At 51.1% G+C, this 17,305-nt stretch overlaps 1 protein-coding gene across 2 annotated transcripts in view; it reads left to right on the top strand.

Annotated features, from left to right (window-relative positions):
* RFTN1 (raftlin, lipid raft linker 1) overlaps window positions 1–17,092 on the top strand; it is a 282,797-nt gene extending 265,705 nt beyond the window's left edge. For both annotated transcript variants that reach the window (XM_069212084.1, XM_069212085.1), the window contains exon 10: window positions 16,476–17,092. In XM_069212084.1, the coding sequence (XP_069068185.1) occupies window positions 16,476–16,952 (477 nt within the window). In that variant the 3' untranslated portion in view covers window positions 16,953–17,092. The remainder of the gene's footprint in view (window positions 1–16,475) is intronic.
* Window positions 17,093–17,305: the final 213 nt, after the last annotated feature.

A 17,305-nucleotide genomic window follows, 5' to 3' on the forward strand; every position in this document is an offset into this window, starting at 1 on the left:
ATTCCAGCCCGGCCCTGGAGACCATTGTTTATCAGAGATGAAGAATGTCAGAAAAGAAGTCCCTGTCCGCGCGGTCGCTTCGTTGACTGTCCCTGTGGTCATTTTCAAGACGGATCTATTCCAAGATGTAGACCAATCCAGAATCAAAGCTTGCAGGTCAGGCAGCTTGTTCAGCTCAGCTGGCTCCGAGGTGGAGAACTTTTCCTCTGTCCCAAATGCACCACTAACTCCAAAACCACTCAAAGTACCCCTGGAATTATTATCCGAGCCAACAAATTCCAGAAGCCTGGGTATCACGTGTGTTTTTAGTAGGGCTTAAGCTTTATAATCATTTCAGAGATTGCCAACAGCTGAGATAGTTCTTAAACAGTGCCACTGGTCTGGCATAATATCTGGTGACCCGTCCGCTAGTCTCCATCCACCCAAAAGATGGACTTCACCAGAGAGATGATCTCCCGGTGCTTCAGTTGATGCTACCAAGCAGCTGTTGGACATTTCCAGAGGCCTGGCAACACACAGCTCTAATACTCAAGGCCCAGTAATGCACCCAGGGGACAGGATGTGGCGTAATGGCCAGAGCTGCCGACTTTCAAGATGGGAGAACCAGGTTCGAGTCTCGGCGTTGACTCAACATCCTGGGTAAACCACTTAGGGCCACGTGTACAAATGTCAGCTTTTGCGACTCGCAAATTGTGAGTCACAAAACCTGATGTACAACAGTATCTCAGACACTGTTAACGGTTCCCAGTAGGATCACAAGGGACCTGCCTCATTAATATTCATGAGGCAGGTCGCAATTTGCAACCCATTAGGATTGGCCGGCACTCACAGGGATGGTGGCCTGCTAGAGTCACCACAGCACCATGTCTGTGACTGCTTTTCACATAAAGCAATTTTATTTTTTAAATGCATCCCGTTTTCCTCAAAGGAAAACAGGATGGATTTCAAAAATAAAAATTACAAATTTCCTTTTCATTTTTTCAGAGTAGACAGTACTCTGTGGGACCACTAAATGCTCTGAAAAAATGTTGGTGCCCCCATTCACCTTCCCGTTTGCGAATGGCTTACCACCAATTTGCAGTTGATGGTAATCTTCAAATGTTTGCGACCACATTCTGATCGCAAAACATTCGCACATATCTTTTAGATTCGGTATTAAGAAGGGATGCGAAACACAAAACCCTCATTGCCGATTTGGTAACAAGTGAATCACAAAATGGGCTTTGTACAACCCAAAAAGCATTTTTCTAGTCGAAAACAGGCCTATTTTGCGAATCGACCAGTTTGTGATTAGAAAAATGCTTTGTACATGTGGCCCTCAATTTCCCCTTGGATACAGCTCAGCGCCTTGAGACCCTCATGGGTGATTTGCTGTGCTTTACACATCCTGGATTTATTTATTTTAGGAAGTGTGTCCCATGGACTGATAAGGTGCCCAGCAGTGGCAGCCAATCACCTGGCCAGCACCAGCAGTGAAGCGTTAATGTCTGTCAACCCACAAGGCAACAGCATGTGAAAACACATGTTCTGCAAAACCATACACTCCAAGCTACAGACTACGAAAATCCTACCCTTATAAAAATAATTACCTACAGAAATGTTGATTTGTGATTCCATTCTCGAGCACTCGCCCCCAAATGTACTAAGCTGGAATACTACGGTACCCCAGACCTATAGTATGTGGGCTTTGAATCTGGCTAAATTTAGCAAGCAAACACAGATCAAAATCCTTCCAGGGTCATACCTATGTAAGGTTGAGGTCTTAGCAAACTATGGGGGTCATTACGACCCTGGCGGAACAAGTCCGCCAGGGCCGTGGGACGCGGTGGCACCGCCGACAGGCCGGCGGTGCCCCGCGGGGCATTCTGACCGCGGCGGCTCAGCCGCGGTCAGAGAAGGGAAACCGGCGGTCTCCCGCCGGTTTCCCGCTGCCCCAAAGGAATCCTCCAAGCCGGCGCAGCATGCTGCGCCGGCATGGGGATTCCGACTCCCCCTCCCGCCATCCAGTTCCTGGCGGTTCTCCCGCCGGGAACCGGATGGCGGGAGGGGGAGTCGCGGGGCCCCTGGGGGCCCCTGCCGTGCCCATGCCTATGGCATGGGCACGGCAGGGGCCCCCGTAAGAGGGCCCCTAAAAGTATTTCAGTGTCTGCAAAGCAGACACTGAAATACGCGACGGGTGCAACTGCACCCGTCGCACCTTCCCACTCCGCCGGCTCTATTACGAGCCGGCGTCATCGTGGGAAGGGAGTTTTCCCCTGGGCTGGCGGGCGGTCTTGTGAAGACCGCCCGCCAGCCCAGGGGAAAACTCGGAATACCCTCCGCGGTCTTACGACCGCGGAGCGGTATTTCGGAGGGGGGAAGCCTGGCGGGCGGCCTCCGCCGCCCGCCAGGCTCGGAATGAGGGCCTATATTTGGTAACCTATGTTTTTTTGCAAGGAAGATGCAGCAAGTTCTCACAGTCCCTCTTCCGGCAGCAGTGCTTAATTTGTGTTTGTTGTTTCCGGTGCTGAGCACCGGCACTTATTTGTGAGGGCCGGGGCTTATTCTTATGCCTCAAGCATTTGCTGCAAGAAAAAAAACATATGGTAATGACGGAAGAGGACAAAACTAAAAAGCGTCATGAAGGGAGAAAGTAGAAAGTTGCAGGATGAGCTGAAGGGGCAGGGGTGGCCGTAAATGGATTGAAGAGGCCCGAGATGGCTTCAGGATTACGCTGCCTCAGTATTCAGTGCTGGCAGATTTAATTACAGCAGCCTCGTGTTTAAGAGAAGGGCTTTGAGCACCAGCACCTCTTAATTTACAAATTAAGCACTGTCCGGCAGGGAGAGTGTTGAGAATGACAACCTCCAACCATCATGACGTCTGTAGTCCTATCTCTGGCTCAATCAGGTCCTGGCTGCTTCCCCAGGGACCCTTCTTCCAGAGACCCTCAAGGTCCACAGCACACCCAAGTTGCCATGCCTACCAGCTGTGACCCATCTTGCTCTATGAGGTAGTGTGAATGTTGGTGGACACCTGCCGGTAGGTGACTGTATCCTAGCAACCACGAGCATCACCCAGGGACCTGCCTCCTTGGCTTAAGATGTGAAGCAAGTGCAAGGCCCCTGACCATCAGACACATCCTTTTACCACTGCCGCTTCTTTCTATACACCAGTTCCCTCTGCTTCGTTGCCACAGCCCTTCTCCACAGCAGATTGTGGACCTCAACCTTTCCCTCTCTTAAATTGCAACTTCTTCAAAATTTACAAGTTAAACAGAAACTGCCTACCACAAAGCCCCTCTTGCTACACTTGTCAGGCTGCACACATCCCACTAAGGGTTCAGCATCCCTCTCTCCACAGGCTGATTTGTATGACACAGTCACTTTTAACTCCAGAGTTGCCTCAAAGGTACACCTTCAGTACTGCTATCTCCAGTTTCCTAAGACCTTAGGTGGCCATATTTAAAGAAAGTCTCTCAACACCCTAGGATGCTGCTCTAAAGCTTGGGTATCATCCTGGACTGGGAGCAAAATCATTGCGCCAACAGCCAGCAAATGTTGGACTGAGCCTTGGACTGAACCAGCAGCCATCAATGCACACTCTGGGCCTGATTCACAAAGGTAAACTTAGACCTGAAGTCCAAGTTTAGGCCCGAAGCCTAAGTTTAGACTTCAAATCTAAAGTTAGACTTCAGGTCTAAAGTAAGACTCCTGGTCTAAACTTAGACTTTAGGTCTAAACTTAGACTTCAGGTCTAAAGATAGACTTCAAGTCTAAAGTTAGACTTCAGGTCTAAAGATAGACTTCAAGTCTAAAGTTAGAATTTAGGTGTAAAGTTAGATTTCAGGTGTAAAGTTAGACTTCAAGTCTAAACTTAGACTTCAGGTCTAAAGTTAGACTTCAGGTCTAAACTTGGACTTTAGGTCTAAACTTAGACTTCAGGTGTAAAGTTAGACTTCAGGTCCAAACTTTGACTTCAGGTTTACACTTAGACTTCAAGTCTAAAGTTCGACTTTAGGTCTAAGGTTAGATTCCAGGTCTAAAGTTAGACTTCAGGTCTAAGTTTACCTTTGTGAATCGGGTCCTCTGTGGCTAACTCAACAGCACAGTAGTAAAGACGCCAGAGATATCTGAATCTGTCCCAATCTGGTGACACTGAAGTCTTGTTCTCACAAAAAAACACTCATTCTTCACAGCCTCAAACTTTCACTCCATCAGTGAGAGCTAAATTGAATTCAGCCAAACTGCCATCTAATTTATTTTAAGGATTTATCAATTTACTAGTGTAGCCCCAGTCTGAAGAGTGGGGGCAGACTGGAATATTTAAACCACATATTTATGTAAAGTTTATATTTTCTAGTGCATGGTTTACACTCTAAGGGGCCGAGTTACTCATTTGTTACGCAATGTAGTGGAGCAGCCAAATTTGCTGTGCTGGGTTGCACAAGAGGGAATAAAGTGCAGAGCCATCTCTGCCTAGTTTGACCTATTGCTGCCGTCATCCCCAGCGTTTGTGCTCTATAAGACTGACTTGTGCGATGCACAATCTCGCAGCGGTCAGGCCCATTTTATACTTTTTTAGCCCCGCATTTGTGTCATTTTATGACGCAAAAGTGGAGCAAACTTAATACGATTGTATTTTGTAAGATTGCGCCGCTTTTGAATAAAAAAGCGGCGCAAATGCAGCGTTAAGAAAGTATAAATATGGGCCTCAGTGTGCACTGCCCTGCGTTGGACTGTACTAGAAGCAAACCCTTCCACTACAATTTCTTACGTCGGGACAAACATTGAAGGATCACACACACTGGACGTGCGCTGTGCACTTCAGCACATATGCAATTTGTGGGTATTTTGAGAGATGAAGACATCTCCTTGTTAGCACTTTCTTCAAGAAGGTGTTATTTTGTATGCAAACCCCAGTCTGGCTAACTGAATTGATCAGGCTTTATGTCAACACCTGTAGGTGTTTGTGCAGATCTGCCCATGCCACACTTCAGTGACACCCCCTTGATATAAAGTGCTACAAAGCAGCGCAAAGTGTTTTTTTGTGCTGAGAAATGGGTACCTTTCCAGTTCAAAATGCCTTTTGTGCTGGACAGGAAATGCCACAATGTCATTCTGCTTTGGCCTTAACAAATATGGGACTTTTGTTTTTTTCCAAAGATATTTTTGTAGACTCTGTTTCCAGCTGCTCCCTGTGCAGATCCTGGAAAATAAATGGTTCCCATCAGACCTGTTTTATTTCAGCGGGAAACATCACTAGCAATGCGGTCAATGCAACGTTATGCATTGACCACGCTGCCATTACCACGCATTTGCGTTTACTACGCATGTGTTTAGCACGCATGCCTTTACCACGCATATGCGTTTACTACACATGTGTTTAGCACGCATGCCTTTACCACGCATATGCGTTTACTACGCATGTGTTCAGCACGCATGCCTTTACCACGCATATGCGTTTACTACGCATGTGTTTAGCACGCATGCTTTTACCACGCATATGCGTGGTAACGGCACAGAGAGCAGTCTGGGTGGACAGGAAGGAGCAGCAACCTGAGGAGAAAGAGGTAAGTGGGGCCAGGTTTGGGGAGGTGGGAGGGCGTAGTTTTTTAGTACAGGGTCGGAGTAGTTTTTAGGACAGGGCGGGGTAGGTTTTAGGGTTCAGGGTGGGGGGTCTGGGGTAATTTTTAGGACAGGGTAGGTTTTGAGGTTTAGGGCGAGGTGCGGGCGGCATCGTTTTTAGGAGTGAGTAGGGTTTATGGTGGGGTCGGGTAGTTTTTAGGACAGGGCGGGGTAGGTTTTAGGGTAGGGCAGGGTAGGTTTTAGGGTTTAAGGTGGGGTAGTTTTTAGGACAGGGCGCGGTAGGTTTTAGGACAAGGTAGATTTTAGGGTTTAGTGCAGGGTCTGGGTAGTTTTTAGGACAGGGTGGGGTAGTTTTTAGGGCTGGGTAGCTTTTAGGGTTTAGGCCACGGGTTGGGGTAGTTTTTAGGACAGGGCGGGGTAGGTTTTAGGAAAGGGTAGGTTTTAGGGTTTACGACAGGGTTGGGTAGTTTTTAGTACAGGGCATAGTAGGTTTTAGGACAGGGTAGAGTAGGTTTTAGTTTGGGGTCAGGGTAGTTTTTAATACAGGGCAGGGTAGGTTTTACGGTTTAGGACGGGGCAGGGTAGGTTTTAGAGTTTAGGCCAGAGTAGGTCAGGCTAGTAGGACAGGGTAGATTTGAGGGTTTAGGGCAGGGGGTCAGGCTAGTTTTTAGGACAGGGATGGGTAGTTTTTAGGACATGGTAGGTTTTAGGGTTTAGGGCAGGAGGTCGGGTAGTTTTTAGGACAGGGAGGGGTAGTTTTTAGGACATGGTAGGTTTTAGGGTTTAGGGCGGGAGGTCGGGGTAGTTTTTAGGACAGGGAGAGGTAGGTTTTAGGACAGTGCAGGGTCGTTTTTAGGGGTTTAGGGCCGGGTCGTTTTTAGGACTGGGCGGGTAAGTTTTAGGGTTCACATGAGGCGGTGTAGTTTTTAGGACACGGTGGGGTAGTTTTTAGGACAGGGTAGGTTTTAGGGTTTAGGGTGGGGGTAGTTTTTAGGAAAGAGTGGGGTAGGTTTTAGGACAGGGCAGGGTAGGGTGGGGGGGTTAGGGCTCAGGGGCAGTTTTAAGGGCTTGGGCTGGTGGAGTATGGTGTCAGGAGTGGGGGCAGGGCGGGGCGAGAATATACCACGCATGTTCCTTTACCAAACATGCTTTTACAACCGTGGCATGCGTGGTAAAGACGCGGTCATTGTAGAGACCACGTTGTAAAGGCATGCATGATACACGCATTTGTTGTTCCATCATACATCCATTTCAGCGGCTGTTAGGCACACACTTACACTCATGAATGTTTCTTCCAAGCCCACAGAACAGAGGTAGAGAAATCCACAAAAAACATAGCATGCAATGATCTATGTGGGAAAAAATTACCAAAAATATCTTGTTTCTTCTAATTACTCTTCATTTTGGGAAAACAGGTTAGATGAAGAGAAAGGCACTTCTTCTCGTTGCTTAAATTGCAGCTGTGATTGCCTTTCACCGTGGCCTCTGCCTGTGACAAGGGGCATTCGGATGCCATCACTCAACTGTAATAAGCTATTACAGTTGAGCAGCTACTTCATTTCTTTATTACAGATGACTAGAGATGTCACAACTCAACCGTAAGAAGGGAATTGAAGGCTGAGTTTTGTATAGGCTTGGAGGCTTCCAAGCATTATAGACTATTTAAAGCCTCTACACAGATGCTGTGTGCGATTCATCCTCTGACTTTTAGACCTATCTGCGTCATTTTGTACTTTTGGTGACACAGCTCTCCTCTGCTAGCTCAGTTGGCATCTATGGTAGACAGCTGGATCTCTATCCACCTCTCCCATCACTCCTGCAAAGTTGTGTCAGGCGGGAACAGCTCTCCACACACCACCCCACCAGCTCAGTTCTTGGGCCTCTAGGTTTCTCCTTCTACATATCTCTCTGTGGCACCATTTCCTCATTCAGCTTTTCATGTCACCTCTACTCCCGTGCCACCCACATCTTCTTCTCAACCCTTGCTTCCTGCTGTTCTGCATGGGCTGCCCCGCAGCGTCTGACGCTGGCAGGCACTAGGGTCACTCATGCTTAACTCCTCCAAAGCTGATGTCTCCTTTACTCACGTCCACTGGAACTATGCAATTGTGCGGCTGTGGGGATTTTTGTCTAATTATAGATTTTACGCATTTGCCACATAATCCATCATTTGCCACATAATTTGTTATTTTACCAGAAAAATATTGTTTCTAGTTCAGACAGTTCAAAAGTTACTAAAAATGCAGCAATACATGTTGCAACACAGCGAAAGGCCTGTTGGAAAGATGGACCTTTCACCTTTTTGTTGCTTATTGCTATATTTGGGTATTAAAATGGTGCTAGCAGGGGCAACCAATGCCAGACAGCGTTACCAAGTGTAAAAATAATCAAAGAATTAGTTAATACTATTATAGAATATGCTGCATTATGCCGCACAATTTGCCTTTTGCTGCATAATTTACTCAACCCTGCTGCATAATTTGGCCTTCTCCTGCCGCATAATTCCAGTGGTCCAGACTTTACTTCTCCTTCACTGTTGCCCTTCTTCATTATTGCTTCTGTCCTGTTTCTTTTCTTTCTTTTCTTTCTGCTGTTAGGCCTACTTAAATAGTCTTACGTTAAGTTTCACTACTTGTACCGTGTACAACCTACGAAGGCTCACACCTACTTCGACACACATCCTGCACCCTTACCACTCTCCTGGTGAATGCGCGTGGCTTGTTTGCTATATTAGTTCTTTGTGTGTCGCTTGTATTTTTCACAGTCCCTATGACTTCAGTGATGGCAGCACCCCCGCCCTGACAATTGTTCCAGAACCACGGGTACTAACATCATATCACATTATAGGGCAACTCTGGGTCTAAGATCTGCCAAGTAAAACCTTCAAGCAACATTGAAACCACCTTCTGCTGCCCCTACGTACTGAGCCATTGACCTCCTAGGTCCCCTACACCGGACCTCCCTGAGACCAAGTACTAGAGCAGTTCACTCTAAGGCCCAGATTTACAAAACCGTCACGCAGTGCAGTGCAGAAACCCAAAATACTGTGCTGCGTGAGCAGGAGAGAGCAAGAGAGCGCCATATCTAGAAGGATACAGCACACTCCTCCCCTCTCCTCAGTGCCTGCACATAATATTGCTGCAGTGCGTCACGCACACAACTTTGCACCGTAGTGTCTGTGTGAGTCACTGACCCTCGGGTAGGTCGCTCCCCTGTTCACGCAGCGCCTCCAGTCCCTGACTGCCTTCCTCTCCTGTGAGTGTGCTCCCCCCTTCTTGCCCGTGTACCCTGAGTGCTTGAGCTTGTGCTGGTGCTGACTGAAATCCCTTTTTTCTCCTTGTATCCCATGCGTGTGCCCCCGAGTGACTGAAATTCCCCTTTTCTCTCCTTGTATCCCGTGCGTGTGCCCCCGAGTGCCGTGCGCCGTCCTCCCCTCTCAGCCCCTCCTTTTTAGCAGATTTTAGTAGGCTCTTGTTCCCTTTTCGCCGTCTTGCCGCTTTTCCCGCCGCTCCTACCGCGCTTTTCCCGCCGTTTTTTGCCGCTCTTTTTTGCCGCTTCCAGCTCCCCTGCCCGCCCGCCTCCCAGCTGACCCCGCCTCCCCACCTACCCCTTAAATGGCGGCCGCTGCGAGGCAGAGGTAGCGACCACTGACCCTCGGGTAGGTCGCTCCCCTGTTCACGCAGCGCCTCCAGTCCCTGACTGCCTTCCTCTCCTGTGAGTGTGCTCCCCCCTTCTTACCTGTGTACCCCGAGTGCTTGAGCTTGTGCTGGTGCTGACTGAAATCCCTTTTTTCTCCTTGTATCCCATGCGTGTGCCCCCGAGTGACTGAAATTCCCCTTTTCTCTCCTTGTATCCCGTGCGTGTGCCCCCGAGTGTAGTGCGCCGTCCTCCCCTCTCAGCCCCTCCTTTTTAGCAGATTTTAGTAGGCTCTTGTTCCCTTTTCGCCGTCTTGCCGCTTTTCCCGCTGCTCCTACCGCGCTTTTCCCGCCGTTTTTTGCCGCTCTTTTTTGCCGCTTCCAGCTCCCCTGCCCGCCCACCTCCCGCCTCCCAGCTGACCCCGCCTCCCCACCTACCCCTTAAATGGCGGCCGCTGCGAGGCAGAGGTAGCGACCACTGACCCTCGGGTAGGTCGCTCCCCTGTTCACGCAGCGCCTCCAGTCCCTGACTGCCTTCCTCTCCTGTGAGTGTGCTCCCCCCTTCTTGCCCGTGTACCCCGAGTGCTTGAGCTTGTGCTGGTGCTGACTGAAATCCCTTTTTTCTCCTTGTATCCCATGCGTGTGCCCCCGAGTGACTGAAATTCCCCTTTTCTCTCCTTGTATCCCGTGCGTGTGCCCCCGAGTGCCGTGCGCCGTCCTCCCCTCTCAGCCCCTCCTTTTTAGCAGATTTTAGTAGGCTCTTGTTCCCTTTTCGCCGTCTTGCCGCTTTTCCCGCCGCTCCTACCGCGCTTTTCCCGCCGTTTTTTGCTGCTCTTTTTTGCCGCTTCCAGCTCCCCTGCCCGCCCACCTCCCGCCTCCCAGCTGACCCCGCCTCCCCACCTACCCCTTAAATGGCGGCCGCTGCGAGGCAGAGGTAGCGACCACTGACCCTCGGGTAGGTCGCTCCCCTGTTCACGCAGCGCCTCCAGTCCCTGACTGCCTTCCTCTCCTGTGAGTGTGCTCCCCCCTTCTTGCCCGTGTACCCCGAGTGCTTGAGCTTGTGCTGGTGCTGACTGAAATCCCTTTTTTCTCCTTGTATCCCATGCGTGTGCCCCCGAGTGACTGAAATTCCCCTTTTCTCTCCTTGTATCCCGTGCGTGTGCCCCCGAGTGCCGTGCGCCGTCCTCCCCTCTCAGCCCCTCCTTTTTAGCAGATTTTAGTAGGCTATTGTTCCCTTTTCGCCGTCTTGCCGCTTTTCCCGCCGCTCCTACCGCGCTTTTCCCGCCGTTTTTTGCCGCTCTTTTTTGCCGCTTCCAGCTCCCCTGCCCGCCCGCCTCCCAGCTGACCCCGCCTCCCCACCTACCCCTTAAATGGCGGCCGCTGCGAGGCAGAGGTAGCGACCACTGACCCTCGGGTAGGTCGCTCCCCTGTTCACGCAGCGCCTCCATCCCTGACTGCCTTCCTCTCCTGTGAGTGTGCTCCCCCCTTCTTACCTGTGTACCCCGAGTGCTTGAGCTTGTGCTGGTGCTGACTGAAATCCCTTTTTTCTCCTTGTATCCCATGCGTGTGCCCCCGAGTGACTGAAATTCCCCTTTTCTCTCCTTGTATCCCGTGCGTGTGCCCCCGAGTGTAGTGCGCCGTCCTCCCCTCTCAGCCCCTCCTTTTTAGCAGATTTTAGTAGGCTCTTGTTCCCTTTTCGCCGTCTTGCCGCTTTTCCCGCTGCTCCTACCGCGCTTTTCCCGCCGTTTTTTGCCGCTCTTTTTTGCCGCTTCCAGCTCCCCTGCCCGCCCACCTCCCGCCTCCCAGCTGACCCCGCCTCCCCACCTACCCCTTAAATGGCGGCCGCTGCGCCCGTCTGCGCCTGGACCGCGCCTAGTGCCCGAACCCCTGGCCCCCGCGCCCCCGCTTGACCTATGACTCCGCCACCCTCGCCAACCTCAACCCCGGCCGCGCGCCGGGCTGCTACCGCGCCACCCCCAAACGTACCCACGGACCCTTCACCTGCAGCAACTGCCGCTTCACCTGCCTACGGACCCACACCGCCACCACCAAGAACGACGCCCCCGGAAGCAACCTCGAATGCATCCTGGTCAACACCCGCTCCGTCCACAGGCACGCCATCGAACTGTGGAACCTCATCAACTCAACGAACCCAGACATCGCCTTCCTCACCGAGACCTGGATGAACCCCTCCTCGGCACCCGACATCGCCATAGCCATCCCCGACGGCTACAAAATCATCCGGAGAGACCGCTTCAACCGCACCGGAGGAGGCATCGCCATCGCACACAAAAGCTCCATCAGCATCTCGACCCACACCGACAACTCACTTCCCGACGCCGAACACCTCCACTTCGCGATCCACATCGACCCCAAGACAACCCTAAGAGGCACCCTCATGTACAGACCACCAGGACCCCGCACCAAGTTCAGCGAAGACATCGCAGACTTCGTCAACCCCCACGCACTCTCATCCACCGACTACATCCTCCTAGGAGACCTCAACTTTCACCTGGAGAACCACACCGACAACAACACCACCGCCGTTCTAGACAACCTCGCCAACCTGGGACTGAAACAACTGGTCAACACCCCCACCCACTACGCCGGACACACGCTCGACCCCATCTTCTCCTCAAGCAAACACATCACCTTCAGCCACACCACCGAACTCACATGGTCGGACCACAGCTGCGTCCACTTCAGCTTCAAGAAAACCACCGTGCATCACCACACCCGGCAACCACCAAAAAGATACTGGAACCGAATCACCACAGAACAACTCGCAGCAACGCTCTCCCTGAACCAACCCACCAGCACCAGCAACCCTAACGAGGCCGCCAACAACCTCACCAACTGGATCTCCGACTGCGCCAACCTCCTGGCCCCTCTGAAGACCCAAACCAACACCAACAACCACAAGAAAAACTCCTGGTTCACCACCGAACTCAAAAACTCCAAGAAAGAATGCCGCCTCCGCGAGAAGACATGGCGCCTCAACCCGACAGAGGAAAACCTGACAGCTCTCAAGGACACCACCCGCCAACACCACCAACGCCTCCGCACCGCACGAAAAACAGCCTACCAGAACAGACTTGACAACAACGCCCACAACAGCAAGGAACTATTTGGCATCGTCAAAGAGCTCTCCAACCCGGACGCAGAAACCAACCCCATCCCTCCCTCACAGGACCTCTGCGACTCCCTCGCGACCTTCTTCCACCGTAAGATTGCCGACATCTACAAAAGCTTCACGACCACCAACATGAACCCGCCCCCGGAAGCCGCAAACGACATCTCCACCATCCTCGCCTGGAACCCTACCACCACCGAGGAAACCACCTGCGTCATGAACTCGATCCACTCGGGATCACCCTCCGACCCCTGTCCTCACCACATTTACAACAAGGCCGACAACATCATCGCACCCCACCTCCGAGACGTCATCAACGCCTCCCTCACCACTGCTACCTTCCCTGATAGCTGGAAACACGCAGAACTCAACGCCCTCTTAAAGAAACCTACAGCAGACCCCACCGAACTCAAAAACTTCCGGCCTATCTCCCTCCTACCGTTCCACGCCGAAGTGATTGAGAAAATCGTCAACGCTCAACTCACCGCCGCCCTGGAAACCTCCGACTCCCTCGACTCCACTCAGTTCGGATTCAGGGCCAACCACAGCACCGAAACCGCCCTCATCGCAGCCACGGACGACATCCGAGCCCTGACCGACAAGGGTGAAACCGTGGCCCTCATTCTCCTGGATCTCTCTGCAGCCTTCGACACGGTCTGCCACCGCACCCTGATAGACCGCCTCTGCAGCGCCGGCATCAGAGGCAAGGCCCTGGAATGGGTCATCTCCTTCCTCTCCGGAAGGACCCAGAGAGTCCGCCTCCCCCCCTTCAGATCCACAGCCACGGAGATCATCTGCGGCGTACCCCAAGGATCCTCCCTCAGCCCCACCCTATTCAACGTCTACATGACCCCCCTGGCAAACATCGCACGCAAACACGGACTCAACATCATATCCTACGCCGACGACACCCAGCTCATCTTATCCCTCACCAACAACCCCACATCAGCAAGGACCAGACTGCACGACGGCATGAAGGAAGTAGCGACCTGGATGACAGACAGCCGACTGAAACTGAACACAGATAAAACGGAGGTCCTCATCCTCGGCCCTACCCCCTCCGCATGGGACGACTCCTGGTGGCCCCCCGCCCTAGGCAGCACTCCCCAACCGACCAACCACGCATGCAACCTCGGCTTCATCCTGGACTCCTCCCTCTCGATGACCAGACAGGTCAACTCGGTGACCTCAGCGTGCTTCAACACCCTCCGCATGCTCCGCAAGATCTTCCGCTGGATCCCCATCGACACCAGGAAGACCGTCACCCACGCCCTCGTCACCAGCCGCCTGGACTACGGGAACACTCTGAACGCCGGCATCACCACCAAGCTGCAGAGGAAACTTCAACGGATCCAGAACGCCGCAGCACGACTCATCCTCGACATACCTCGCCACCACCACATCTCCGGACACCTGAGAAATCTCCACTGGCTCCCGGTCAACAAGAGGATCACCTTCAGACTCCTCACCCACGCACACAAAGCCCTCTACAACCTCGGACCCAAACTCATCAACTCCTGCGTCTCCTTCTACACCCCTCCGCGCACTCTGCGCTCCACCGGTCAGGCCTTGGCAGCCGTTCCCCGCATCCGCAAAACCACCGCCGGAGGAAAATCCTTCTCTTTTCTGGCAGCGAAGACCTGGAACTCCCTGCCCAGTCACCTTCGCGCCATACCCGAACACCTCCCCTTCAGAAGGCAGCTCAAGACCTGGCTCTTCGAGCACTGACCCCCTCCCCCCCAGCGCCTTGGGACCCTTATGGGTGAGTAGCGCGCTTTATAAATGTGATTGATTGATTGATTGATTGAGTCTAGCACAGGCTTTGTACTGGAAGCATAGCCTTACAGCTCAAAATACTATCCTTAGACTTAAGTTAAAACTTTTACTATGTATGTGTGCTGTGATGTACAGTGCAGTGTGCATGCAAAGTGGGGAAAGAAATGAGAAATAAAACAATTCTCCTTTCAACACCTGCTTTCAAGTGTCGTTAATTTGTGGCCTAAAACCCTGTTCACCTTTGTTAGTAGAAAGGGTTATGCATCAACAAGCATGAGTGGTTGCTTGGGAACGCCCATGCACCACCCATGTAACGCCCCCTGAGCACTAAGTAATGCAAAGCAGTGCTTCGTATCGCTTTGTGCTACTTTTAGGCTATTTTCCAGCGTAAAACTAGTTTTGCGCTGGAAAGTAAATAAGAAAAAAACATTTTGTGCTGGTTTCTGTCCAATTGAGAGTTGGACGCAGGGGGTTATTGTATTACAAAACTGACAGATATCCCATCTGCCATATTACGATCCCATTATGTCTGTCCTACGTTGTGACAGTGTAACCCATCCGACAAACTCTAAACCAGGCTCTTACTCTGTTGCCCTTGTGGAAGATCGACCGCCATATTTTTAGCTCTGTGGCAGGCAGGCTGAGAGGTCTGCGGCGTCTGCAGAACTGCGTCACTACAGATCCATCAAAGGCATGAAAAGTTTGCTGAGCAGGTTCCATGTTAAATGTGGCAACTCTGAAAAGTGTTTTTCTGATTCAAAGACAAACTACCAAAGTGGGAGCTTTTTTTTGAAAAACACAATCAAACAATATGCTTGACATTCTGGAAGTTTTCTGTCAGCATATGAGGGGTCATTTTTCTTGCTTTCCTATTCTCAACTGCCGGGCTTTCCCTGGCGGGTCATAAACAGGACAAACGTATATCAGAACGCCCACCCTAAATAGGGCAGATGGTCTGAGGTACTCTCACTGGCGGCCGAATGCCAGTTGTGGTGGCAGTCTAAAGTTTCCACAGGGAGAGACAGCAATGCCTCCGCAGATGGAAACATGGCAGTTCACTTGACTCTAAACAGAATGGAAACCTGCGCCCACATCCCCATCTTCACCTCTCCCCCCTACTTACCACATACAGGGTACTTCCCCACAAATGTGTTTTTTTTAACAAGGTGAGCTTGCCACTTCTGCAGATTTCAATGAGGTAAAAATTCTTGCTAGTTGTGGGCAAGAGACAGGAAACACAAACTTTCAAGATATCTTTGCATTTTATCACTTATAAGCTTTCAGAGGGAACTCACCAATGTTAAGTTAAACGCAGCTAAAGTTTTTGAATGTACAGACATCGTAATATAACAAGCAACGGCAAAGCCAGTAGGTCCCCTTTTATGGCTTTTTGGCCTTGCCAATGGTTAAAAAAAGAAAATCCTTTGGTGCAGCCCCTCGCGTCATTTTGAAAAAATATCACCTCACTTTTTTCTTCTTTTTAGTTACTGATCTGTGTTGGATTGGTAACTGAAAACAAAATAAAACCTGAAAAAGTTACTTTTTTTTTAAGTGGGTGGGCGGGGGAGCAGAAGCATGCAAAAGTAACATGAAGAGGGTAAACATGAACACACACACGACACAGGAGACGATGCAAAAGCACCACGGGTGGGCAGAAGGTACACGGAAGCTACACAGAGCTGGGGAAATGGTGGGGGAGCATTGAGGAGAAGTACACCAGCGAGTGCAAGAGGGAGGTGGCGGGGAGAAGCCGTGACAGAGAGCAACACAGAGTACAGAAAGAGAGATGTGAAAGGGAGGGACGGCTCAAAAATACATGCAGTATCAAGGATTGCTTAGCATGAAAGGAAAAAGTAGTGCTTGAAAAGGAAGCACTGGAAGCAGAGATGACAGCCCATCCAAGAGATTGTAGTGAGGCAATGCTCCATGGGAGGAGCAAACACAAGATTGACAAGCTGGGGTACGAGTAAGAAGTAGGCAAATGAGAATGGCAAGGAAAGCCAACCAATGGCAAACAGTGGCCAAGCCCCTCTATGTTCTTGGTAAGCCAAAATATGTCTCGCAAAAGGGAGCGCATGTCTAGTGGGTTTTACCTAAAAATACATTTTAAATGGTATTCGTAGCAGAAAATACATTGTCAGAACTCTTATGACGTGGCTTGGGCTCATGGTTGCATCACTGCTTCCCCTGCTTCTGAACATCAAGGCACAAATTCCTCTATGTCTGTTTTTATAATTTAATATTCTGAAAGGTTTGGGTGTGCAGATAATGCTGTTGGGTATAACTGCACATATTAAGTAAACAAAGTTTAGAACAGAATGTTTGTTAGTTTGGCTTTGCTGATTCTTGTCTCTTGTCTTCCAGTTTCCATGGAAGATCTCCAAAGATGGCAAACATGGGAGGAAGTCTTGTAAATCAGCCAACGACAAGGCTCCTACCAGAGAGCAGCAGTCAGAGGACAGGACGGCCGAGTTTACCTGTGCGGAGAATAAGAAGAACGCCGGGGTTCCCCCCAAGTCCCAGGTGATCGAAGACATGAACCCGGAGCTCAGAAATGGCCCAGGAGAGGTGGCATGCAACGAGGAGTGTCACGCATCTCCCGTGCAGCCGGAGCACAAAGATAGCGCCCAAACAGTGCTTTGCAAGAGCTCGCCTGGCAGCGGCCAGGGGGAGGGGACAGGAGGGAGCCCCACCCCCGAGGAGCAGGATTCTCAGTGCGAGGAGGGCACTCCAGGAGGAGCCGAGGAGGAGAGCCCGCAGACATCCTCCAGAGCGACGGATGAGGAGCAAGGCCCCGGGACTGTGGCGCCGCCCTGCGACCCTGAGGCGCTGACCAATTAAAATGGAGTTTTTGTATTTTCGTAATAATTTGACTCTTGTATAGTGAGCACATCTATTCACACAGCCGGTGTCTAAGCACATTCCAGGCAGCATCAGTTCCTTAGAGTTGAGGTCACAGTGAAGAGATGACCACAGTGGACAATCTCCCTTTCCAAGAAGTTGTGCTCAAGCACCGGTGTAGCTGTGTCACTGTGTGTGTGTGCAAGCTATGCAACTGGGGTGTGGGTCTACATACAGCTGTGTAGCTGTGAGTGTGCAAGCTATGCAACTGGGGTGTGGGTCTACATACAGCTGTGTAGCTGTGAGTGTGCAAGCTATGCAACTGGGGCATGGGCCTGAAAGCAGGTGAGTAC

This window comes from Pleurodeles waltl, chromosome 10 (assembly GCF_031143425.1).
Source record: "Pleurodeles waltl isolate 20211129_DDA chromosome 10, aPleWal1.hap1.20221129, whole genome shotgun sequence".
NCBI classification, from domain to species: domain Eukaryota; kingdom Metazoa; phylum Chordata; class Amphibia; order Caudata; family Salamandridae; genus Pleurodeles; species Pleurodeles waltl.